This window comes from Clarias gariepinus, chromosome 18 (genome assembly GCF_024256425.1).
Source record: "Clarias gariepinus isolate MV-2021 ecotype Netherlands chromosome 18, CGAR_prim_01v2, whole genome shotgun sequence".
Lineage (NCBI taxonomy): Eukaryota > Metazoa > Chordata > Actinopteri > Siluriformes > Clariidae > Clarias > Clarias gariepinus.
Genome location: NC_071117.1, coordinates 28,512,469 through 28,540,104, shown reverse-complemented (window position 1 = coordinate 28,540,104; position 27,636 = coordinate 28,512,469). Strand labels below are relative to the sequence as shown.

Here is a 27,636-nt window from a genome sequence, read left to right as displayed (position 1 = left end):
AATAAAAAAATGCGACTGTTACATTTAAATGAATTTTAAGAAGAAATTATGTTTTTATTTTATTTGCTTTAAGCAGATAAGCTGCTGCAGCTCATCATCTACCATACACACACATCTACCATTCAACTCCTCCTTCTCCTTCTAGAGGGTGCCATTACTTTTGTCCTCATTAAACAGCAAGCTTTATTCGTCTTCATTTACAGATTTGATTTAAATTCACTTAAATAACTCAAATAAATAATCTGTAACGTAAACCGCATAGAATCCAAACCCAAGCAACTGAAGCATACGTTACGCAAATCTTACGCAGAATTAACATTATAGCTTTGAGGAATCCAGGCACGAGAAAAAGACTAGAAGCCGAGCCCAGGAGCTGCGAGTCCTAGTAACGCAAAATGAAGGAAAAGAAACGAAAACGCACACTGGCACACAAGAGCTCGGGGAGATCACAGGAAAGAGGTTGGGAGCGTATAAGCCAAGCGTGACGTAGCTGACAAAATCCAGCCTGATGCGGACAGGAAGAGCGCGCGCCGTGAGGAATAACCGAGTGACAGGAAACATACACGAGTCCGAATGAGGCGAGGATTCACTGAGAAAGGTGGGTACAGACTGAAAGAATGATTAATTATGATTTGTAGAGAAACCAGTAAACCTTTCCGCGCTAGCGTCGCTGCTGACACTGACACTGGAGACTCCTTCTGTAAACATCATCCATAGAGACGCTAACAGCCCACACACTCCTGATAAACGACTGCATACTTACAGTATATAAACATATACCTTAAACCTGCAGTAACTCATACGGTGTGTATAAACACTGTTTATGTTCCTACTCTCTCCAGAACCGTCACCATGCCATGCTGAGCCGGTCTTGGGCTCGGGCTCGTCTCCAGGCCTCCTCCTCTCTCTCGCGCGCTCATTTTTCTCTGCCACCGATTCTTTCCGCTTGCTCATTACGGGTCTGGCCTTTATCACGCCGCTTTGGAGCTCAACAACAACAAAAGAAAAAGTGCAGCCGGACAGTACAGAGGAGAGACAATACAATAAAGTGCTGCGCGTAAAAAGGTGAGTTAATTAATATTGGGGTTTTACAACCGAATTCAGTGTGTGTGGCTGAAAAGGAAGTGCGGATTAGGTAATAGTGAGGGTCAAACCTGCTGGCTATTACCGATAATTCAGACAAAATTTGCATCATAAAGCATTTTCACAAAGAGCGGAAAATAAAAAGGGCGCACAGCGACGTCGCGTAGACGGAGGCAGAGGCTGGGTTTAATTTAGTATAAAACTGAAACTCTCTCAGTACAAACACAAAAACACAAAGTAGAAAATATCAGCAGGAAAGAGAACGGTGTACTGATCACCTTTTTAAAGAGAAACAGACCTTAAAGTTTGAACATATTCAGAGCTAGCGTTCACACTATCAGTTATCTACTGGGTTTCACTAGCGTACATACGTACGTATACGCTACGTCCTCCATATCTAATCATTTCGATTTTATAAATCAGGGATGTTCTGTTTTCTACAACGTTTCGATTCCTGAATGTTATATATATAATGTCAAGCTAGTCATCAATTAGCAAAATGCTAGTTTAACTATAGCGGGAAAGTCGAGGATATCAGTTAAGGTAAAAAAAAAACAATGATCATTTTATTGTTAAAAAGTTACAGGAATTCTTTACTTATAATAAAATGATTAAACAGAGTATTGAAAGATACCCAGCCGCGATCTGAGCGATTATCAGGATGTTTGGAAACATTAGCTTGAATATGCTTCACATATACCTAAAGAATTTTGGTGTTTTTTCTTTTATATAAAGAATTTAAGCGTGAAAGCCTTTACATTTACAGACAAGCTTTTCTAACCTTAAAAATTATGGATTAAGGTTTAATAATAATAAATGTAGTTACAAGCAACGATGAGCGGGCCCAAGCACCAGAGCCATCACCACCCCAACGCACCACACAACCTGTTATAGACGACATTGTCACGACTGGATGTGGAGTTTTGGTTTGCGATGGCTAGTACTGTAATAAACTAATTATAACTGATTATATGTAATAATAATATAAATGTAAATCCTGTTGTATATTTAATTTTTTTCATTATAATAATTTTAACTTTAAAATTGGTATTGGTAAGATTTGCCTTTTAAGCATTAAAATTATTAAATATAAAAATAAAATTATACAAATATATAAATAATAATAATAATGATAAAATGTTAACAAACAAATAAATGAATAAATTTCTGTTTTTGTCTTATTACGAGAGAAGGGAATGACCGTTTATACTGTAGCTGCTATAATGTTAGTGAACATGTGTGTGTGTGTGTGTGTGTGTGTCACACCTGCTCATGGTACTCCACCCCCATGCTGAGAGTGTTGATCAGGATGGCGATCATGATGCCCCTGTTGAAGTACTTGCTTTCGACGATCCTCCTCAGCACGCCCCTCACACACCCCACACACACCCCGAGGAAGTTCTCCCTCCTCGGCTTCTCGCTGAAGCTCCTCTCCGATTCCCAGCTCGACTTTTTCTGCTCCGCGTCGCTCTCTTTCTCCGCGTCCGAGTCACAGGCGGAGTCGGAGCTGAGCGTGTCGCCCTCGCGGGCAGAAACCGGGCATGTGGGAAACTCGCACGGTGCCGCTCTGGTGCCAGCTTCTGTACACACACTCGAACACATGCCTGGGTGGACACCTGCATGGGGACATGAAAACAACTGTGATATCTTCTGTCAGGAACATCGCGTGTTTTACACCAGGGATCTTTTCCAAGAGCAACACAGGGTTTATTTTAGACTTTCAGTTTTGGTCAAAATCTTTTAGGATTTTTACACTTGTTTATTTTCCAATATTTAGAAAAAAAGAATCACAACATATAGTTTAAAGTAAAAAATCTGAATTATTTTAACATACACAAATAAACATAATTTAGTTATATACAGTCAGTGAGACTCAAAATAAAAATAAAAAATTCTGTTCACTTTACCATAAACAAAATGTGTTTTAAAAACAACAAAAAAATCTTAAATTATTCAAAACTTGTCAACATAAAAATCATGTTTTTATTTAAGGTTACATTTTTGGATAAATGACGTCTTCTAAAATAAAGTCAGAGTGACCATGTAAATAATTTAAATATGAAAATAATGAAATATGAAACACTTTTAAATGCTTTTGTTAGTTTGTTAAGAAATGTTAAGAAATTTTGTTTTTTTTTGTACCAATAATTTCTGCATAAAAGAATTAAGAAATCAAAAGATCACAGTAGGAGACATTATTATTGGTCATTTTAAGTTTTTTTTAAAGTTGAAAGTTTAAAGTTAAATGTTATTATTATAAGTTTTGTTTAATAAACATAATTTCCCCCTTGTTTCTTAGTATTTTTTAATATCTATTTTATTATATAGATATAATTATTTATAATTAGTATCTATATTAATTAATTAATTATTTATAATTATATTTTATACTGTATATCCATTTTGCTCACTGTAAAATTAGCTTTTTAAAAATAATCAAAAATCAAAATTATAAATTATGGTTTTAAAATAAAAAAACAAAATCCAGAAATGAAAACAAACTTATTTATATTTTTATTTATTTGTTTGTTTGTTTTTTTAAACAGGTTCTACCAAGATAAAGCCTTGACTTTCAGAGTGGACGTACTGTAGAAATAATCTCCATATACACAATCCTCAGATTTCAACACTTTTGTTACTGAACCTTTTTTGTCCAAACAATAAATTGAACAAAATAAACAGACTCGTTCTTTATTTTCAGATCTGTTGATAACTTCAGGTCCATCAGTCGAGTGTGTGAGAGAAATAGCTCTAGAAATAGTGATGGAGTTAACGTGACGCGGTTAAACCAGGCTTGCAAAATTAGCAGGCAGCAAAAAAAGGATTAGTGCGGAACATTAATGTGCTTAAGGAGCTGTGTATATTCATGTTCATTTGAATTTAATTTATAATTATTAGAGCATAGGAAATCTGCGTTACTCTTCAAAACCCAGGAGAAACACACGCTTAAGGTTTAATTAGCTCAGAGATTCCACTAGTCTCTACTCGCGTTATTTAAAGTGACAAACCTGTGCATCTATCTATCTATCTATCTATCTATCTATCAATCTTAGATACGGAGCGTTCAAGTCTAACTGGGACTTGTAATGAAATTTCTGATGAATGAAGGCAGGTGTTATTGACATTTACAGAAGACTTCAATTGCAGTACAGTGATGAGACTCTTAGACTCTTTGCAGTAAAACATCTGGATGGTGAAAACGTTTTAAAGATGGCCGTACGTCCGAATTACGAACCCGGCCGAGGTGGCTCCGAGCCCACTGCAGTCGTTCCTGTGAACATTCAGTGAGTGGATCACCTCGTCCATAAGAATTATGCATTTGTGTCTGTGTGAACTGTACACACACTCATTCACCAACACCACCTGCATGTTACAGGAACTCGGCTGGGATTTATCGCCAGTACAGTCCTGGCCTCGCTCCAAGACATTTACGCAACATTAAAGGAGTTCCTGGGAGGCCGGCGTTTTAGACGTGAATCAGCCAGACTGTCCAAAAACCTTAAGGAAACTTTCTACCTTGATGGTGTCCAAGCACTAGTGAAACACTGGGGGAAGTGCGTTAGTGTAGCAGGGCATTATATTGAGAAAAAATAAAGGGAGTTTTCACCCTCAGTCCCGCTTTGACACGAACACCACTTGTATACGTATATACACTGAATATGTTGAAGATGTAACCAGAAATAAGTACATGACTCAGATCCTAAATGGATTAGAGACTCAAGACTCAAAAATCATGTGATTTCAGGAGTAAATGATGGACAAAGTGATTATATTTAATGAATGAACATCTGTATGAACACATTATGTAATGGAAGACACTCTGGGTTACTATTTCATTTTAAATAAAAGTTTTATTGGCAACATTTTAAAAAACATTCTAAAAATATATAATATTTTGTTAACATGTGGTTGCACCTCCTGATGCTTTTCACACGTGTGTGTGTGTGTTCTCACCGTGCTGTGTTTTGTTGTTGGTGTTCTGGGTGCACGTGCTGGTTTTAAGGGCCCCAGTGCAGTTAGGGCGAACCCGTGAGTGTGAGAAGAAGGCCAGGGGCAGGATGGTGGGGTAGTTCACCCCGATCCCCTTGAGGCTGTGTACCGTCAGAGGGAACGAGGAAGCGTATTTGGGGAGACATTTATCTCCGCCCAGAAGCACCGCCTTCATTTCCGTGACATCCATGCCATTTCCCATGTGGTGCTGGTGATGATGATGAGGATGATGATGATGATGGTGGTGGGGATGATGATGAAAAAGGTGCCGGGTCAGCTCAATTTTCTCCTTATTGCTCCAGTGTCCATTGGCCCCGCCCACAGTGGCGGACTCCCCGAGGCTAGCGGCCTTGCTCTTGTTCCACACGACGTTATATAAGTGAACAACGTAGCGATAAAACTTGCGTAAAAGATGGATAAGGTAGTTCAGGAGTTCTTCGTAGCACGAGCCAGGCTCAGCAAAGCTGGCCAGCGTGGACTCTGTGCTCCGGAAGCGCGCTCGCTGCTCGCGCATCAGCTGGTTCTCACGCTGCTTGGTTTCGGAAAACTGCGTGGCGATGACCACCAGGCACAGATTGATCATGAAGAAGGAGCCCACCTGAAAACGAGGAAGTGAAGACAAAGAACAAGGGGGTTAAAAAAAGCTATAAAAAATTTGATTAACGGAATTGGACATAAACAATTTAGGTGAAATATGCATCATTATTCAAAAAGCACTTTAGCACAAATAAACATTACTAGGAAAAAGTGTTTATGTTTGAATAATAAAATCATAATGTAACAAGTGAGAGTCTTTAGTTTTTTAAGATAATGTTTATCTTTTAAAGTTCAAATATCAAAGTTCCAAAAATTATAGCAAAATATTTAGAGGTTTAAACTTAAACTTTTCATAAATCCTTTACAAAAGTAATAAAGATAAAATCTTAAAGTTGCTAGAAAGAGGTGATTTATCGGGATTACAAACGATAACATTTCAGGATGAAATACTAAAGTTAATGCAGAACTTTTTATATTTTGATATCGTAACATATAAACACATAATAAAAACAACACGGATGAACTAAGGAAGGAAATTAAGCACAAAATTTTGGGTTTAACATAAAAATGTATTAAAATAAAAAAAGAAATTTATATTTCAACAAATTCTTAAAATTGTATGAATATAATGATAAAATGAATTATTTTTCATAAATACAATAAAAACTAAATGTAAAAAAAAATACATTCATCATATTTTAAGTATTTTTAAAGATGAAGTTGGAACAAAGTGGTAAAATTGTAAGATTTGAGAACAAAATTTAACAGAAACAGCAATTTAAATGTAAAAATGTCACAATGGTAATATTTCGAGAAGGAATTCATTAAATATATTTGAATTATTTTAAGAACAATGTCTCACTGTTGTTGAACTTTGTGCAGATTATTATTGTATTAGAACAGTCTGTATTTTTACAGACTTCTGGAGGAAACGTACAGTAGATCAGGTTCGGCGAGAGCAGACAAGCCGTGTGTGTACTTACGATGATGAGGAAGATGAAATAGATGAAGTTGTAGAAGGAGTGTGCGTCCATGACGTAGTACATGATGTCCACCCAGCCTTCTAGTGTGATCACCTAAAGACGAGACGAGAGCTGAGGGTTACTTCCTGTCTGATATCAAGTATGAAACATGACAAGTCAGGAAGGAGACACTCGGTCGAGTGTATTTATGGGAAAATAACCAGTGACGAAGTGATGTGATGAAGCCGGGGGACTGTTACTATTCATTTGTTTACATACAAAACACACAGTTTATTGTTACTGATAAAGAAAGGAACTGGAACTGGAGACTCCTTCCATAAACCTTACATTAACATCTCGTTACTTCGAATAAACAAAACCATGTTGGTAAACATTTAAAAATAATAATCAGTTTGTTATTGTCAAAGGTATTTGTTTTTCCAAGCGAGGTTGATGATTGGTCAGCTCTAAAGTCCTGGTATGACATCATTAGAGAGCTGGAATTCAAACTTAACGAGGAAACGAGGTTCAAAGTTAAAGTACACTCGATGGAGTGTAGAACAGAGAATGTAGAGTTTAATGTTTATGAGAATAAAACGAAGCTGAAGTAGGAGAGGAAGGTTTTGGTGCTCGAGCCAAAAAAACACGAGGTCTTTAATCCCCTTGTAGCGAACTTGCTTGTCATTTCCGGGCTAATCGGATTACTCTGGGTCTCACAGTGTGTTTTCACCTGCGCACGCAGATTACGCAGGAACATGATGGATATCTTGGCTTTAGCCGAAACCATTAGGAGCGAACATGATGAACACTTGATTTCCTAAGACAGGGGCGATGCTTATCGATGCCGATTCTGTTGCCACGACATCATCCAGCTACAATAAAACTAAGTGTCTCTTGGCTCCAAAAGGAGGAGAAAATTTACGCTCAGCAAAAAGCTGATACAATCAAGCGTGCAGGCCAAATCTCAGACATTTATCTAATGACGAGAAAGAATTCCAGTCTCTTTCAGGATGCGCATTATTACCCTCAGACAGAAACGTGTTAATGATTTACACAGAGATGAGGCACGTTAAACCGTGTTCAATATCAGGACAAGAACAACAAGACGAATAATCATCAGTAAAATCTCACAAATAAATAATCGTTGGTTGAATTCAACATATTGATTTATGTACATTTATATTTATATAGAAACAGGTTTATGGGGGCGGGGCTAAGGCTTTTTAAAAAAACTCTTTCCAGGTTTTTTTTTTTCACTTTTAATGAGTTTAGATTGAGACTAGACACAGCTGGACACAAAAGTCTTCCTGTACTTCCATTGTCATTGAAGCAATAATAATAATAATAATAATAATAATAATAATGACAACAAGATCAAACAAATTCATGCTGGAAGACCTAACCACAGCCTGTTGGAACCTGGGTGTTCAAAATCAAAAAACAATAAACAACAGCGCTTCTTCTTATTCCAATTTCACATTGAGTTTTAAACAATATCTCTAAAATTATATCTCGTTATTACATTTACACTTCTAGACGTTTTTTGTAAAAAAAAAATTTCTTTTTAAAGTTAAGATGAAAGAAATATCTTCCTTCCAAAAAGTTTCTCTTCATACCAAGATGGCATCTAACTTCAGACTTGGAGCCTTAAAATTTATCTTTGAATCTTCAAATTGATCCTTGAAGAAATTCGCGCCGTTCTCTGCGTCTTTAAGCATCTTTACCCTTCCTGATTATCCCCCTGAGCGAGGATTTGGATATTATTTTTAGGCCTGGAGCTTTTTTTGCCAGATTTATGAAGGTCAGGGCCCTTTTGTCTTGTTTGTTTATTCTATGGTTTTGCTTCATGCTAATACCGTACGTGATTAAGGGAAGTTAATCTCTGTGTCGCCTCGAGTTTATCCCCGAGTGAAACACAAAGTCATGGACGAGTATTTAGGAGTTCCAGACACTTTGAAAAATGGGAACACGCTCCAAGTGCATTTTGTTCCTAAGGGTGCCAATAATTGTGACACATGTTTTTTTGAGGGGGAAAGTTTGGCTTTTCGGGTTTTTGCTGTGATGCTAAGCACCAAGGGTGCCAATAATTTTGCTTTGCACCACCCTCACTGTATTATCAAATGAAATTAAGAAGTTACTTAATATATAATTATATAATAACTAGTGACTGCTTCCCTCGCGGTCAGGGTTCTCGTGTAAACTCGGTGAAGGAACCACCTGAAAGATGGCGATCCACGCGTATCCGATGTTATCGAAGTTGATGGCGCCGTTGTGCGGATTGTGTTCGCTCGCTCTGCAGTTGTTATAGTACGCGTTCCAGTTGACGCACCACCCCTTTGGGGCGGGCTCTAGGCGATCAGGGGTCGTGGCGTTGTGAGCATTTAGCTCGCAGTAAGCTCCGCCCACTTTGCGGGGCGGGACGTCAGAGCAGCGCAGCATTCCGTTCTCGCGGTTGGTCGAACAGATGAAGGCGATGTCGTCGGAGTCTTCGGGTTTGTAGTAAGAGCTTAAAGACGGAGAGAAATTATACATCCTAGACAGAGAGAGAATAGAAAAGGCAGATGTTATTCATTTATCTTAAAGTTGCTCGTATTAAGAATCAATTCTTATTATTTAAATAAGTTTCATAAACATAAATATTAATTTGTTACCATAAGAACAATTTGACTGTTTAACAAAATGGATTTCTCAGCCATAATTCCACAAATAATAGAATAGCACTTGATGCCGCACATTCTACTGTATTTTTTTCTGCATTTTATTCAATTATTAAAATAATAAATAAAAACACAAGAAGCTAAATAAAAGTCACATAATAAAAAAGATTAAAGTCATAACTGATTTCAGCGCCTGACTAGCGCACAACTCTGCGCTAACCACATTAGAGCTTAGAATTAGAGAGGTTTGAAGCAACAGTTCTGCGCGTGCAAAGACAGACATGCTTGAGAACTGTTTAATTCTCTTTATTATTATTATTATTATTATTATTATTATTACATACTGGGAGGATATCTGTCTCATCAGAATACCCTACTGGTAATTTCTATAATACATATACAGTAGGTCATAATAAAATATTAAACCATGCTCCACTTGCTGTAATAGAACATTTACCCCTTCATCATTTAGCAGTGTTCGACAGTGTCGGTCTGAATCTATAATTTCGTGCTACGGTAGCATTTTTTGACTTTTGGTAGCATAATATGGCAGAACACATCAGTATTAAATCCTCACAGCCTGTGTTTAACCAGTTAGCTTTCAGGATGCGTTTAAAGCTCCTTTTGGTTTAAGTGTATCCCAGGATACATGAGGGAACGTTTAAGGGATACGGTTAGTCGTGTCGTCGCAATTATTTTATGGTTCTCTAACTGAAGCCTGAACCATTAAAGAGAGAAGACAAGAGCGACAGAGTGATGATGTGGAGCTGGATAGAAGGAGACAGCAGGTAGCAGGAGAACACCCTGTCCTCTTTCACTGCTAAGACTAGCCGCGCTTAAAGCCCACAGATACGAGCTAGGAGGGTTTTTTATCTTGATAGATTCTGAAGGAACGATTTAGAAGTGATTGGATAAAAATACGTTATATGGAACCGGTTAAAAACAACGACTGGGCGTTCTGTCACTGGAAAGATTTAAATTGCTGGGAAATTACTGGTTCTCTCTCTCTCTCTCTCTCTGTGTTTGTCTCTCTCTGTCCCTCTTCTCTCTTTGCTCAGGAACAGAAAGATCAAAAGGTGTGATTGCGTTTTAGTCAAGTTAATAACACCGCTTGTCAAACGTGCGCAACGTTAACACAAGCAATTTAGCGAAGTGCCCGCTAGCCGAGTGGCGCTCGCAGTCCTCCACGTCACATCCATGTCACCCTCGTACACTGACGTGACGTTCTAATGGAGTGTTTTTATATATAGAGCTAACACAGGAAGGCTAATTCCGTTAGGTTAATAACACAGCATTACATATACGCTAATACAGAACTATTTTCAAACAATTACAATACAGCGGCACCCTGGCATATGGATGCCACGCCTTAAGGATTTTTGCCTTATGAAATGAAATTTTAAAGAAATTTGCCTGTGAGGTTTAATGTCTATTCATTTCATATTTAATTTCATCTGTTTCTAAATGTTTTAATTGTTTTTATATGCAAAAAACATACTGTAATTATAGTGTTGGAAATTGGTAATATCAGTAATATTTTTGGGTGTCTGGAACGGATTATCTGCATTTGCATTATTTCCTATGGGACAATGCGTTTTGTAATACGTAATTTCACCTTAGGAACTCTTCTCCGGGACCAATCAAATCTGTGTGCTGAGGTTCCACTGTACTGACATTTTGCTCATTACACTGTTTAATACGTAACAAACTCTCGGTGGTGTGCTTGAAGGAAACGTATAAATGTTGGAGTGACGGGATAAAGTGGGGTCCATATGCAAGTCGTTATTATAGTATTAGGATTAACGACTTCAACGACAGTCAACACATTTACACCAATCAGAAACGAGCTCACGAGAACTGAAAAATAAAATACTTAATAAACAATACCAATAAATTCAATAGAAATAAATCCTACTAAATCACTGAAGCTATTTTATATACAAATGTAAAGTGTTCTAGTTTTAAACTAATTCTCACTCAGCATTAAAGACTAATCAGATAAAGTGAATTTCTCATTAATTAGAGTTCAGCTTTCTTGTTAAGCGGCCTGTACCCCCCCCCCCCCCCACCTCCCCCCCTCCCCGGGTAACCAGGGCTTTGTAGTTGATGCACATCTGAAGCAGAGCGAGTGAATGGTGTGAGAGCGGTGTGGTCCCGAAGCGGGCCGTTTGATGTATAATCCGACTCGCGGCCCGCCGGGACGCTGCCAATTTATCCACATCGCACGAAACCTTGATATCTGCCGGGATTGATCGTCGTCTCCGGGCCGTCATGTGCTGTCTTTAAGAACACATTAAGTTGATTGGCGGCTGGTTTGGGAACGTCTTACAGTAGGTGTCATGTTTGCTGATGTCCTCTGTGCTTTCAGCGCTAACAACACGAACGTCAACACTCCCTCTGGCTAACGTTAATAATCTTGCTATTGCTAAACCAAGAAGCTTTAAATCTAATGTTTTGTCCCAGATTGTTAAACAGATTAACAAAACATGTGTAACTGTTGTTATTGAATCATGAGCCAATTACAGAAATGATTTATTGTGAAATCAATGAGTCGTGTGAAGGAGAGTCTGTCTCACTAAGTGAATTATGTTAAAACAGAATGATTCGACTGGTTCAGTTATGCCAGGAGAAGGAATTATGGGTAGCAAATTATTTTTAGAGTAATACGGAGAGTGATTCAATTTCTTCATTTATGCCAAGTGAATCAATCAATTAGGTCATTTCCAGACTGAGTGATTCAAATGATTCTCTCACGCCAATTAAAGCAATAATGCTAATTATGCTAAATGAATTATTTCCAGAATGATTCAACCGGTTCATTCAACTGGTTCAGTCATGCAAAGTGAATCAGTTACTGTATGTAAATGTTTCAGTTGGTTTACTTTTTCAAAGTGAATTAATTTAAGATAATTAATTCCAGACTGAGTGATCCAAATGATTCTCAACCAAGTATACCAAGTCAATTATTTCAAGAGGGATTTAAACAAAATGATTTAATTGCCATATAAATCAATTATGCCAGGTATTTTTTTTCTTTAGTTATTTTAATTTTTAAATCAGACGGATTCACACAGTCTGTTTTAAAAAAGAAATTACCTGGCATGATTAAATCACTCAGTTTGAAAATAATTAACTTGGCATAATTAATTCACTTTAATTGAGTAAAACAATTAAATAACTCACATACAATCATTTAGCCTGTTTGGAAAAGATTCATTTGGGACAGATGATTCACTTGCCATGAATTTAAACGTGGGAAATTAAACAGAGATTTGTTCACTCGTGCCAAGTGAATCAGTTACTGTATATGAGTTATTCACTCGTTAAAAGTGAATTAATTATGCCATTCAATTTATTTTATATTATTGAGTAAATTCTAAAGGAGATCTGATTGTTTCGGTTATGCTCAGTGAATCAGCTCTCCAAAGTCAATTACATCCGAACAGACTGATTCAACGGTCATGCTAGGTGAATCAATTATGGGAACGATTCGGTTTGTGCAGTTATGCCAAATTATTTCCAATCTGAGTGCTTCAATTTATTCTCTCAAGCCGAGTGAACACTATTATTTGTGTGATTCTAACAAAGTCATTCAATTGGTCCATTTGTGCCGTGTGAATCAATTAAGAACAGTCAATTCTTTAAGCGATTCAACTGTTTGACTTCATACCAAGTGGATCGTGTAAAGTGCAAAGTGCATTGTTTACAAACAGAATGATTCTAAGGAAGTGACTCAGTTGGTTCAGTCGTGGTAAGTGAATCAATTATCCCAAGTGAATCCTTTTCAAACCGTGTAAATCAAAGAGAGATTTTTAACTCAAGCCGTGGGAATAATTTACTGTACGCCGCATAAATCATCAGAGTTAGTCATTTGGTTTACTAACGATAAGGGAATCAATTATGCCAAATTAAGTGTTTAGAAAACATAATGTAAAAGAATGATTGTATTCCAGCGACGTGGATTAATTATGGCAAATTTCCAACTCGAGTGATTCTAAAGGAGTGACGCAGTTGGTTCAGTCGTGTTAAATGACTCAGATACAACATCCGGAATCATTTATGTCCAGACGAAAAGTCAATCAATTGTTTTTCTCATGCTAAGTGACTCGATCAAATATTGTAAGTGGATCATTTACAAACAGAATGATTCAATCGGTTTACTCGGGTCTAGTGACTCAATTACGCTAAATGTGCAATTTAATTCTAAACAAAGTGATTTAAAGACAGGGGTAAAGCTGTGACGTTGTTTTTTGCCACTCACTCATCGTCTATAGCGTTGTATCCTGTATTCAGGGTTGTGGGGGCCTGGAACCTGTCCCAGGAGATTTAGGGGGTACACCCTGGACAGGGTGCCAATCCGGCGCAGGGCACACACACACACACACTATGCCAATGATTCTAACCTGCTAGATGGCACTGGTAGAACATGCAAACTCCATGCACACAGACTTGTTTCTCGTACCATCCAGACCATGAAATGTAACTATACATTTTAATTTATTATAATTTTTTTTAAATTAACTATACAATAAAAAAAGCTCCATGGCAGATTCAGCTACTACATTTGCAGTTCTCCTTTTCATTTTGGTGTTTTTGTACGTGAGGAACCTGCAAGATCAATATTTCGTTCCTCGTATCTATATATAAATGGAGTGACATAAATCTTGGACCCGTGTCGTCCACTTTCCCTCTGGCGTAATGCCTTCCCAGAAGAAGCCCTTTAAGGCACAAAAATAATGGAGGGGTGTAAAGATAATCTCTGCCAAGAATGGCAAAGAGTAAAAACCCTGGATTTCTCTCTGCAGGAGTCTATAAGCTGGCTGGGCCCTTGCCAAGTCATCTCCTGCTCTCCCATTTGAACAATCAGAGGCTGAGCTTCACAGCATGAAGAGACAACAGCCGAGAACAATGCGGAGCGAAAGGTGGTGGGATGTGAGCTGGTTTTATTAAAGCATGACGTCGCTTCGTAAAAAAACTATCAGGGAAAAATAAACACAGCAGAAAAAATAATTTCATGCGAGATCATTTTACACACCAGGCTAAAGTAAAGTAGTGAAGAGGATGTGGTTTAACCCTCAGAGCTCAGAGCCATGCGTTCATAAACATATACAGGATTGTGTGAGATACTGTGGAGTGACGCGTCCTTTTATTCAGCACTAAACAGGCAGCGTGAAGAACTGAGTTCTAGTTCATTTTAACTGACTATACAAACACGACAACAAAGCAAAGAATTGTTATAGTTTTTTTTCAGTTGTTTTTGTAAGCAAATAATAATAATATTTTTTTTGTGACATCATTCCCATATTTCATTATTGGTATATCATTATTATAATAACTTTTCTTCTACCTGACGTATCCGTCTGAGGCGTCCCCTGTATCCCCCCCCCCTCCCCCGCAGGACTTCAACATAAGCAGATATTAGTTTTAATTGACATTGACCTGTGCTGTGATGTCGTCGTGTCTCTGTGCCGCTCTGAGCTTTAAGAGCTTCGCTGGGGAACGTGGAAATAAATGAGACTGGCTTGGCAAGACTTCACAAAGTCAAAGAAACCATCAAGTTTACAACCTTTATACTGAAATAGTTACCAGATTTGAGGACATTCTTGTTGCCTGATGCCTCAAAAAGAATGCGGTGATTCAAAACCAAGTCGGTAGAATGTTCGAAATTGAAGGTTGCTAAAATTGCTACGATGTAAGAGAAATAAGTGTGGAAAGAGTTAGAGCGAGGCTCATCCACCACGCTGTCTGTGAGTCACATGGATTCACGGTGGTGTAGATGTTAGCACTGTCGCCTTGCACCTGCAGGGTCCGGGTTCGATTCCCGTCTCTGTGTTCATGGAGTTTACTGTACATGTTCGAGTGGATGAGCGAGTTTTTTTTTCTGTTTGTTTGTTTTTTATTTAAGATGAAAACATGGTTCGGTCAACATCTTTGTGACTTTCCAGGGGCAGGTGATTCCAACAGCCCTCTACGCCCTGATCACCCTCCTCCTGTCCTACACAAACCACCATCACCTGCTGTATCCATGTGATTCGCCAATAAAAACAAATGTCTTTTCATATTTCCTCGTGAAACATTTCCTACAATCTCTTCTTCATCTTCTTTATCTTCTTGAAATCCGGCCACCGAGGTAGCGCATCCTCTCTGCTATAACTGCCTCGGGCGCTCTGTAAAGCCTCTTCCTTATAATCACTCGCTCTGGCATTATTATTGCACCATGATGATGATGTCGTTTGTTCTGCACTCAAGACTGTTTCTCCAGATGTTATGTTTATGTATCCGCTGCTACACTCTCATTATTTCACAATGTCATTTGCTCCAGTACGATGTCTGCTCAACGCTTATGCTGTGCTACATCACTACAGTGTATTTATTGAGGCTTTATTACCCGCTCCAGTGTACAAAAGCACAGGCTTTACTTTACAGGTTTTTTTCTTTTTTTAATAAACTTCGAGAAAACGTCTAAATGCATAAAGCAGCGTGTGATGTGTTGATTAAAAAAAAGATACGCAGTAGTTGGTTCGTCGCTGTGGTAAAGGAGGAGGAAAAACATGCTTACGTTCTTGCGTCGTCGTCCAGGAAGCAGCGGTTGCGCAGTAACCCCGCCCACAACTGCACGCCAACAATTCCGAAAATAAAAAACACAAAAAAGCATAGCAGCAAAACGTTTCCCAGCATCGGTAACGTGTCCAACAACAGCGTCACCAAGATGCGCATACCTACGGAGAAACACACACAAAACAAACAGGGTTATCTAAGAACAATAGCATTGTAAGAAAGGTTTTTTGTTTTTTAAATAAATTTTTTTAAGTAAATATTGTTTACTAGTAACTATGTTCGAACACACACTCACACACTCACACACTATGAGCAGATTGTAAACTCCAGTTAGCCTAATCTGCATGTGGGGGGGAACCGGAATAGCTGGAGGAAACCCACCATGTACAGGGAGAACACGCAAACACACACACACCTGAGGTGGGAATCGAACCCCAACCCTAAATGTAAGATAATGATTCAGACAATTCCGTAACTACTGTACTTTTTAAGTTTTTTAACGTTTATGTGCTTTGACACCTTTTCTTTAATAAACTAAGCATTAAAATGTATAATTTAGAAGCAACAGTGAGACTCAACCCTGAATGCTTCTTAAAAGATATATTATTCATTCACGTTCCATCAGCATCAACATCCTGTTTCGGTCGAGCGTTACAGAAACCCAGATCAAGGAGGATGTTAGAGTCTTTATTTAAGCCGCATCATTTTAAGATTTGAATCGTTCTTGTTTAATGAGGGATTATAAACTACTGATTACTGCCTACTGCATCTCACTGATATTGTTTTTCTTTGGCTAAAACATTCGGCAGCGATATTGAAAGCTCTTAATATACTGTATATTTCAAGTTGGTTTAAAATAATTGCTTTTAAAGATAATGTTAATATTCAAATAGGAGTTATTGGTTGTCAGAATGTTGTGGTGACGCTTGGTAGGTTTGAAAGTTAGAATAACTTTAATAAAATGACGTCTCAACAACATTGACGTTATCAAGTCAAGTCAAGTCAAGTAGGCTTTTATTGTCATTTCAACCATACACAGTGAAAGAAAACTTCGTAACTCCATGACAAAGTTACTACATAAATTAACAAAATTAATTAACAAAACTATCTAAGACAACATAAACATAAAGTGCACGTGCAAATGCAATTCCACAAAAACAACTTGAAAACAATATTATTACCAAACTCATGGATGAAGTGAGACTGCACTGTTGCATGCTTACCACTGGACCACTAGGGGGCATGCTGTCATGGCTACTTAATGTGCATACATGACAACGAGCGCCACAAAGAACAAATAATAATAATTCCATGTCATCATGAGAATAGATGTTAATTGTATAAATCACTGAATAAAGGTCACAATTTAGTTGTTTTGAGGTTGTATTTGCAACGTTGTCTTTGGGTCGTTCATTCAACATTATTTTAACAAAGTCATTCTACTGTACATTTCCCATCCACCACTGCAGCGATGTGCGACCTGATTGCCAACTCCAGGTCACATGACTGCTTTGCACCTGAATCCATTAACGGATTCGAATCTTTCTGAATCAGACACTGAACGAATCCGAGGGATTCTGACCGCGTTTTCCTATGGTATTCCACTAGAGGGTGCTCACCGAATCCCTAGAATCCACCGAAACCTTGGACTTAAAAATCCGAGTCCCTCGTATCTGGCTGTTTCTCTACGCGCTACGAGTCGACGGATCCTCTGAATCCCTCAGTTCAGACGAATCGATCCCCGTGATTCTGAGGCTCGTATGTTTCTGACCATGCAGGAAGTTTCCTAAACAACTCGGTTACCTTCTCATTACCAACAGGTTGTATTTATCTGTGTTGTTGTTAGATTCGCTCATCTCTACTCACATTCCTGTTGATTAACGCTAGGGTGCAGTGAAGAGCACCTCTTGGTTAGAACTCTTTTTAACCCAACTATTCCTGTACCTTCATCTGTCTCAACTCAAATTCGCGAGGAACACGTTATACTTTATATACATGCTGTATTTCTGTTCACTTCCTGTTTTCGGGCCCTTTTTTTTTTTTGCCTGCAGCTCCAGTTTTGAATTAAACGTTTCCCCTCAAATCCAGCAGGCCTTTGAACTCTATTACATACCCCGGTCCCCAGGTGGACGAGTGCATGATGTGATGAAACAGTTCTGTAAGTAAAGGATACAATCCAGTCACGTCATTTGCCTACCGCTGTTTTATTTCAGAAATGAAATCCAGGCCATGACTAACACACACCCTGATCAAAACGTGACCTGCTCCAGCATTCCGAGCCACTCTGACCCACAACCACCTATGCGATTCTCCTACAAAAAGCTTTCTCGTGATACCACTGTTACTTTTGTGCTTGCTACAAGCTCATTTAAATATTCTATGTCCTCAAAGCTTGTTTACAGCCTAATATGCAAATAAATGTTTCAAACGTTAGAGCTTTTTTTTTTCCAGCAAAGACTTAATTTACAAAAAAAGGTGCACACAGAGAGAAGAACACAGTGCTTTATTTAAAATCTGAGTCATTTTCCTCACCTCACGTCTCGTTGAATGCAGCATTAATCCCTGTAGTTTTTCTGACTTAATTGTCAGAAAATTGTTTATCTTGGTAATGCTGACTAACGTAAACAACTGAGGTGTAATTGATTGCAAATGTGTTGACCTAATATCGTTGGACTTTTTCATTCATGACGTTAGTATTGGTTTGCATTCTTCACTCCAACACCATTACAGTACCTTTACTCTTGTTGAGTTTACAGTGGGGTTAAAAGGTATTACGATCACATACTGTATTACACTTCAGCTCTCCCTGCGCACAAATCAGGCCATGTCGTTAATTAGCTCTCTCCTATCTGCCTAATTAGTATCAGCTGGTTTAGTTAATGAACACTACAAACATGTGGCAGGTTTTTCGCTTTCTGAAGCCGGGGTGACCACCGCTGCAAAAAAATTACTAAAAATAGAGTCAACTTTCTGTACATGGTCCTCAGGATCGATCAAGGGGACACCAGAGGACCGCAGATGTCTTTCTGACTCCGCACTCAGCTGGATCCAGCTAGTTTTGAAGAATAAAGGGTTTCATACTTTATATTGATTGTTTTTGTTATTTTCTTGATTTTCATTATTAAAAAAGTGAATCACATTACAACATTGAATTTTATTTTTTGTCTCAATACTTTTGGTCACCACTGCAGTACTGTTAATTTGAACAGTTCTATTGTGGTTTGTTCAATTTCATTATTGCTGACTGTAGTGTTATAAAGTATTGTTAACTTAATTGTTATGGTATTGTTTACTATAAAAACTCATAGTATTGTTACCTTTAGTATTGTGAACTGTAGTATTGTTCATTTTAGTATTGATAACTATAGTATCATCACTGTTTAATTTCTTACTTTAGTATTGTTTACTGTAATACTCATAACTTTAATATTGTCAGCTATAGTATTGTTAACTTTAGTATTGTTAACTTTAGTATTATTAATTTTAGTATTGTGAACTTTAGTATTGTGAACTTTAGTATTGTGAACTGTAGTATTGTTCATTTAAGTATTGATAACTATAGTATCATCACTGTTTAATTTCTTACTTTAGTATTGTTTACTGTAATACTTATAACTTTAATATTGTCAACTGTAGTATTCTTAACTTTAGTATTATTAACTTTAGTATTGTTAACTTAAGTATTGTGAACTTTAGTATTGTGAACTTTAGTATTGTTCATTTAAGTATTGATAACTATAGTATCATCACTGTTTAATTTCTTACTTTAGTATTGTTTACTGTAATACTTATAACTTTAATATTGTCAACTTTAGTATTGTTAACTTTAGTATTACAGTATTAACTTTAGTATTGTGAACTTTAGTATTGTAAACTTTAGTATTGTTAACTTTAGTATTGTTCATTTAAGTATTGTGAACTATAATATTGTTAATTTTATTATTTTATTGTAGAACTGTTCATTTGAGTTCTGTAAACTTTAGTATTGTTGGATGTAATACTGCTAGCCTTTGTGCCGATGACTGTAGTGTTTGTTAATTTTATTAGTGATGAAAGAAGAATGAACTTTGTATTATTTAATGTAGTATTGTTAACTTTAACATTGTTAAATGTGCTGTAGTTTTGGTAACTATAGTATTGTTGACTATACAGTGGAATTTTTAACTTTAGTATTACACTAAAGTATGCTGTAGTTTGTACATCAGTGGGAAAATGTTATATTTAGCAAGTTGGAGTGTTAGTAAATGAAATCATGTGAAGTAGGTTGTACATAGTGTGTTGGTAAGTAAAGTTATATTCCTGTTATTGGATTTAGTTAGTAAGGAAATAAGTTGTCAATACAGTACATGTTTTTTTAATGTGGATGCTAAATATATTAAGCAAATTGTAGTTAGTTTGATAGTAAGAAAGTAGTGAGTAAAGTTATATTATATTTATATATTATATAAATTCTGTTTAGCAAGTAAAGATGAATTTTATTTAAAATAGTAGTTTGTATTTAGTAAGTTGAAGAAAGTGTTGCGAGTATAATGTATTTACTGTTTTGCAGTTGTATTATAGTTAGTGTGTGAATAAGTAATGTTTTTTATCAGGGGCGTTCAAGTCAAAGTGGGACTTCTGGTTCTGGTGAATGAAGGCGTAAAAACAGGCAAATGACCTTTCAGCCGCATTCAGACTTTCTAAAGAAGGCCGTATGTCTGTGAATAAGGATCACGGCCGAGGTGGCTCGGAGCTTAAAAACTGACAGACAACTTGTCAACCGTACACACACTGATTCACCAGCACCACCTGCACGTTACAGGAACTGGGCTGGGAGTTATTGGCACGTACAGTCCTGACCTCGCTCCAAGACATTTCCACATCTATCGGCCGTCATTTGCAAACATAGTATGAGAGGAAAACTAATTCTCCTAGCCAGCTAGAGTATGTAAGAGTCACTGATACAGGATGAACCAGGAGGAGTCAGGATCTAATCAAAGCCCAAGAGCTGAGATCTGTTTCAGTGCAAATGTAAATTCTGACTCAAAGCCATACACTTCATTACGAATGAACATCATGTACTGTATACCAACAAATCCTTAAAACACACACACACACACACACACACACACACAATCAAACACTGCATAAATCCACACTTGCAATGCTTGGCTAATTCCATGTTCAGTGGTTTGAGAGTAATCGAATTGGCGACTCAAGAGCCAAAGGGGCTCATTCCTCAAAATCTCTTACTGCCTTTACACACACACACACACACACACACACACACATCTTTGTTGTGTATAAGACAGGGCCAGCGTCATCTACCCAAGTGTGTGTATTTCTGTGTTTTGTGCTGATTTCTTTTTTAATTAACAGTGACTTAAAGCTTTGCTTCCGCTGAATTAAAGCCATTACTGCAAAAACAATAGTAAATATTATACATCTGATTAAACCTCTGTGTGTGTGTGTGTGTGTGTGTTGTGTTTCTCTGCTGGAGGCATCAGGATATAAAAACAATAATTCTAGGCAGCAAGCAATAACTGTGGTGTGTGTGTGTGTGTGTGTGTGTGTGTGTGTGCTAGAACGAGAGAGAGAAAATAAGTGAGACCTATAAATATGGTGAGCATATCTATTTGCGACTCAGTGAAATCCAAATCATTTTAAATCAATGTGCATGGAAGAGTGAAAATGTAACACTCAGCTTCAGTGCATCATAACAAAATCACAGAAAGGTGAGAGCCAGACTCTCTGTGTGTGTGTGTGTGTGTGTGTTTTATTTGGTCCGACAATTACAGCACTGAAGATGACCTGAACAACATCAAGAACCAGTGTAACTCACTCAGCACCAGCGAGCACACACACAACCTGCCCTCAGGGGAAATACTGCTAATGCCCAGTGGAATTGGGGTGTGTCTACTGGAGGTTTTATGTATTTGTGTGTATGTGTGTGTGTGAGAGACCGAGTGAGGGAGTGCATGGAGTCTAGGACAACTCTCCTTTACAGCACCGTGGAGTGGTGTAACATGTCCGCTCCGTGTGATGCTCCATGAGGCTGAGTGTGGGTGAGGAGGCAGCGATGAAGCTCCTGCCACTGTGTGCTCATTCTACACTCTGACTGGCTCTGTCCATTAGACTGCTGTTCAGGGTGCTATTACTTATGTCATGTCTTGACGTTTGACTGTATTTTTGTTGAGTATAATATCAACTTCAGCACTGACCTCATTCTTAATAAGCACTTATGACTCACTCATCACTCATGGCAGAAAATCGTCAATGTAACATTGTTTAGTGCTGTGTTGCTGAGTGTAATGTTGTTTACCTTAGTACTGTGCAGAGTTTGGTATCGTGAAGTGTAGTATTTAGTATTGTGGAATGGAGTGTTTAGTATCATTGTGTGGAGTGTTTAGTATTGTTGAGTGGAATATTTAGTATTGTGGAGTGGAGTGTTTAGTATTGTGAAGTGGAGTGTTTAGTATTGTGGAGTGGAGTGTTTAGTATTGTTGAGTGTAGAGTTACGTATTGTGGAGTGTAGAGTTTAGTATTGTAGAATGGAGTGTTTAGTATTGTTGAGTCGAGTGTTCAGTATTGTGGAGTGGAGTGTTTAGTATTGTGAAGTGGAGTGTTTAGTATTGTGGAGTGTAGAGTTACGTATTGTGGAGTGTAGAGTTTAGTATTGTAGAATGGAGTGTTTAGTATTGTTGAGTCGAGTGTTCAGTATTGTGGAGTGTAGAGTTTTTTTATTGTGGAGTGGAATGCTTAGTATCGTGGAGTGTTTAGTATCGTGGAGTGGAGTGTTTAGTATTGCTGAGTGTTTAGTATTGTTGAGTGGAATGTTTAGTATTGTGGAATGGAGTGTTTAGTATTGTGGAGTGGAGTGTTCAGTATTATGGAGTGTAGAGTTTAGTATTGTGAAGTGGAGTGTTCAGTATTGTGGAATGGAGTTTTTAGTATTGTGGAGTGTTAAGTATTGTGGAGTGGAGTGTTTAGTATTGTGAAGTGTAGTGTTTAGTATTGTAGAGTGTTTAGTATTGTTGAGTGGAGTGTTTAGTATTGTTGAGTGGAGTGTTTAGTATTGTGGAGTGGAGTGTTTAGTATTGTGGAGTGTTTAGTATTGTTGAGTGGAGTGTTCAGTATTATGGAGTGTAGAGTTTAGTATTGTGAAGTGGAGTGTTTAGTATTGTGGAGTGTTTAGTATTGTGGAGTGGAGTGTTTAGTATTGTGGAGTGTAGAGTTTAGTATTGTAGAGTGTAGAGTTTAGTATTGTGGAGTGTAGAGTTTAGTATTGTGGAATGGAGTGTTTAGTATTGTGGAGTGGAGTGTTTAGTATTGTGGAGTGTTTAGTATTGTTGAGTGGAGTGTTCAGTATTATGGAGTGTAGAGTTTAGTATTGTGAAGTGAAGTGTTCAGTATTGTGGAATGGAGTGTTTAGTATTGTGGAGTGTAGAGTTTAGTATTGTGAAGTGGAGTGTTTAGTATTGTGGAGTGGAGTGTTTAGTATTGTGGAGTGTTTAGTATTGTTGAGTGGAGTGTTCAGTATTATGAAGTGTAGAGTTTAGTATTGTGAAGTGGAGTGTTTAGTATTGTGAAGTGGAGTGTTTAGTATTGTGGAATGGAGTGTTTAGTATTGTGGAGTGGAGTGTTTAGTATTGTGGAGTGGAGTGTTTAGTATTGTTGAGTGGAGTGTTCAGTATTATGGAGTGTAGAGTTTAGTATTGTGAAGTGGAGTGTTTAGTATTGTGTAGTGGAGTGTTTAGTATTGTGGAGTGTAGAGTTTAGTATTGTAGAGTTTAGTATTGTGGAATGGAGTGTTTAGTATTGTGGAGTGGAGTGTTTATTATCGTGGAGTGTTTAGTATTGTGAAGTGTAGTGTTTAGTATTGTGGAGTGGAGTGTTTAGTATTGTGGAGTGTAGAATTTAGTATTGTTGAGTGTAGAGTTTAGTATTGTGGAGTGTAGAATTTAGTATCGTGGAGTGTAGAGTTTAGTATCGTGGAGTGTAGAGTTTAGTATTGTGGAGTGTAGAGTTTAGTATTGTGGAATGGAGTGTTTAGTATTGTGGAGTGTTTAGTATTGTGGAGTGTTTAGTATTGTTGAGTGGAGTGTTCAGTATTATGGAGTGTAGAGTTTAGTATTGTGGAGTGGAGTGTTTAGTATTGTGGAGTGGAGTGTTTAGTATCGTGGAGTGGAGTGTTTAGTATTGTGGAGTGTAGAGTTTAGTATTGTGGAGTGTAGAGTTTAGTATTGTTAAGTGGAGTGTTTAGTATTATGGAGTCGAGTGTTTAGTATTGTTGAGTGCAGTGTTGGTGGCACAGTGGTATAGTGCCAGCTCTCTGTGCATAAAGTTTGCAATTTTTCCCCATGCCCTGTTGAGTTAGTATTGTAGAGTGTAGTGTTTAGTATTTTTAAGTGTAGTGTTTTTAGTTGAGTTTACTAATGTTTAGTATTGTTGAGTGTAGTGTTCAGTATTATGGAGGGTAAAATTTTTTGAGAGTAGTGTTGTTTAGTAGTATTTAGTGTTTTTGTTTTAGTGTTGTTTACCATCTTCAAGTGTAGTGTTTAGTATTTACGAGTGTATTGTTCATTAATGTTGAGTTATTGTTGTTTAGAATTTACTGAGTGTAATCAGTATTGTTACTAGAGTGTAGAGTTTGGCATTGTTGGGTGTAGTGTTGTTTAGCATTGTTGAGTGTAGTGTTTAGTAGTGTGGGGTATAGTGTTTAGTATTTTGAAATGTAGTGTTTAGTATTTTTGAAAGTAGGACAGTTTACTTTAATCAATACAAATCGGTTGCCTTTAATATTGTATTGTTATATATCGATCAGCCACACCATTAACCCCACAAACTATAAACACTTTGCAATTGATCATTGGTTATACTCCAGCAAGTTGGCGACAGGATCATGATCACCCAAGGCTCACATCCTGTCCAAGTCCAATCCAGTCCAATCCCACAGAAATGCTAATGCAGCACAAATCACTGAGAAAAGTAAACATCCCAATGATACAAAGGCACCAGGACACCCAATGCACCACAGCCCACCAAGCCCAAGGCCCCAAACCAGCCTTACAACTCCAGAGACTTTAATCCAATTAAGCTCTATATGATGCACCAGACAAAAAGTCTGATCCATGGATGCCCACCCCACAACCCAGAGCACCCAAAGATCCTCTCTGCCAGACCACCCTGAGGAGTCAGATCGGTATATCTGTTTATTATTTAATGTAAATTATTTAATATTTTTTTCTGATCATGTGATTATTTGAGTATTGCTCCTATGGGTAGAGTATTACCCTCCTGGTAGGAAATTACCCCAGCCATAGTATTACCTATGAGGACTAAGTATTACCCCTGGAGCTTCATATTACTCCCATGGGAAGAGAATTTTCCCAGAAGGTGAAGTATTATCCAAGAGGGCTGAGCATTACACCTAAGGGTGAAGTCTTACCCTTGAGGGTGGAGTATTACCCCCCGAGTATGGAGCATTATCCCTGATGGTGGTGTTTTACCCTTGGGCTGGAGTTATTACCACTGAGGATACAAATTACCCGTACTAATTTATACTTACTCCACTCACTGTACTAATATCAACAAAACTGTCACTCCGGATGTTTAGATTTGGCTTTGTGGGATTTTATTTGTAAAGTTCTTTTATTTGTACAGACTTTAAATAGTTTGCACTATCATTATGTCGAGAGAGAGAGAGAGAGAGAGAGAGAGAGAGAGAGAGAGACTCACTGGGAACTCTGTTGATGGCTCGGAGAGGTCTGAGAACTCGAACTGTTCTGATTGCAGAGAAACTAACGTTGTGTCCATCTAGAGAGTACTCCAACATCCTGTACAATAACACAAAGGGCGCGCACACACACACACACACACACACACACACATTACCATTACATACAGTCATGAAGTTCTGAGAAGATGAGTTTAAAAGCTGTGCTGTTGACCCGGGGGACGCTGCGGCGGTGCGACGTTCTCATCAGGACCGACTCGTTATTAAGAGTATTTCATACGGTATGTTTCCTCAAGCGCCTGGAGTCATGATCTGAATTCAGCACATCTTTATACAATCGGAACATGATACAATGAGGATAAATTAACCAGAGAGACGGAGGGAACGACAAAGAAAAAGGGAGAAAATCGACAAGAAGAGACAGAGAGACATATGAGTTAAAGATTAAAAAAGCGAGAGTGTGAGAGAGACAGGAGTGTAGAGTAAAACATAGATAGAAAACAGTAGAGGGGACAGAGACAGGAACAGAGAGAAAGAGAAATAAACAGACAGACAAAGACAGCAAGATAGAGAGAAAAGACTCAGAGAGAGAGAGAGAGAGAGAGAGATTGAGGTAGTACTTGTCATGCAGGGGCATATCTGTGACACATTGACTTGACATTAGGACTGAAGCTGACATTAAAACTTGAACTGACATTAAATACACACACACACACACCGGTGGTTCCTCTCACCCTGCCATGACGATAAAGAGATCCAGACGGTTCCACGTGTCTCCAAGGTAACACCTCGGGCCGAACACGCCCAGAGCCACCATCTTCAGCACCATCTCCACCGCGAAGAACGCAAAGATGAAGTCATCGAACGCCTGTCAACCAAACAAAGCAGCTCTCAGAAGTATTGGCACCCTTCATAAACATGACTATAGATTTTTAAGCCACACAAACTCATCAGAACTGCTAACATCTGGTCATGTGCTCTTGAAAATGAAATCATGCAAAGAATTTAAGTCTTATTAGTCTATATATATATTTTTTTTTATTATTATTATTTTTTTTTTTTAAAGCGTATATATTTTCTACTGGCTCTCGGTCTCAGAGCTGGATGTCTCTTGTGACTAAACAATGTTCTGTTTCTCTGTGGAATAAATCTGAAGATCTTCCTCTCTCTCTCTCTCACACACACACACACACACACACACACACCTGCACACACATAGCAGTGGACATTTTTAAGCACTTTTATGGTTTTCTGGGACTCTTATGTTGTCTCTGTGTTTCTCGGTGTTGATATGTTCAGTGATGAAGCATCTCCATTTCCCCCTCCCCCCCACTCCCCCCCTTCTTTATCTCTCCATGCAAGTAAAAAATCTTGAATATTAGAACTTGAGGTTTGTGGGTAAAGTGTGTGTGTGTGTGTGTGTGTGTAAGTGTGTGTGTGTAAGTGTGTGTGTACCTGCAGGATGCTGCAGCGCTCTGAGTGACACTCCAGGTCCTGGCACGGCTGGAACATCCCGAGTGTGACGCAGTTGAGCAAAATCACCAACATGCTGACTCGCTCGAACCACGTGGAGCTGAGGTTAAGGCTCAATAATTTCAGTTTACACACACACACACACACACACACACACACACACACACAGAGACAGACAGACAGACGCTCTATTTAAACACTAGCTTCTACATAAACCGTTGGTCAGTGTCAGTATGATTGACAGGGCAGAGAGAGTAAGCCCCGCCCACTTGTACATCATGGTCAGTTTTGCTGTGGACTCCAAATCCAAATCTGTCATGTTGCACCAGACTCAGAGGTACTGTGAACACGACAGGCTTATTTCTGAAAACTGTGTGTGTGTGTGTGTGTGTGTGTGTTTTAGCAGATCAGAGAGATTACACAGGGTGTGTTCTCCTGCTGGTTTCCTCAGTTCCCTGTCTGACTGAAACCACAGGATCTAAACACTCCTCCTCATCAAGACACGACATTCCTCTTAATGATGATGATGATGATGATGAGCTCTCATTTAAATGAAATTCACACCATTTTTCATCCTCTCGCACACTGAGCACACACCTCCACTGTACACACACACACACACACCCCCGCGCGCGTGCCTGTCTGAAAGCCGGCGTAATAA

The 27,636-nt window shown here is 38.2% G+C and overlaps 1 protein-coding gene across 1 annotated transcript in view; it reads right to left on the bottom strand.

The window, feature by feature from the left end:
- cacna1hb (calcium channel, voltage-dependent, T type, alpha 1H subunit b) overlaps positions 1 to 27,086 on the bottom strand; it is a 70,454-nt gene extending 43,368 nt beyond the window's left edge. Inside the window, exons 1-8 of the mRNA XM_053476837.1 lie at positions 26,958 to 27,086; positions 26,237 to 26,370; positions 25,505 to 25,602; positions 15,789 to 15,948; positions 8,790 to 9,105; positions 6,594 to 6,686; positions 5,038 to 5,671; positions 2,350 to 2,699 (exon numbers count right to left, since the gene is read on the bottom strand). Coding sequence (XP_053332812.1) covers positions 2,350 to 2,699; positions 5,038 to 5,671; positions 6,594 to 6,686; positions 8,790 to 9,105; positions 15,789 to 15,948; positions 25,505 to 25,602; positions 26,237 to 26,370; positions 26,958 to 27,050 — 1,878 coding nt within the window. The 5' untranslated portion in view covers positions 27,051 to 27,086. The remainder of the gene's footprint in view (positions 1 to 2,349; positions 2,700 to 5,037; positions 5,672 to 6,593; positions 6,687 to 8,789; positions 9,106 to 15,788; positions 15,949 to 25,504; positions 25,603 to 26,236; positions 26,371 to 26,957) is intronic.
- Positions 27,087 to 27,636: the final 550 nt, after the last annotated feature.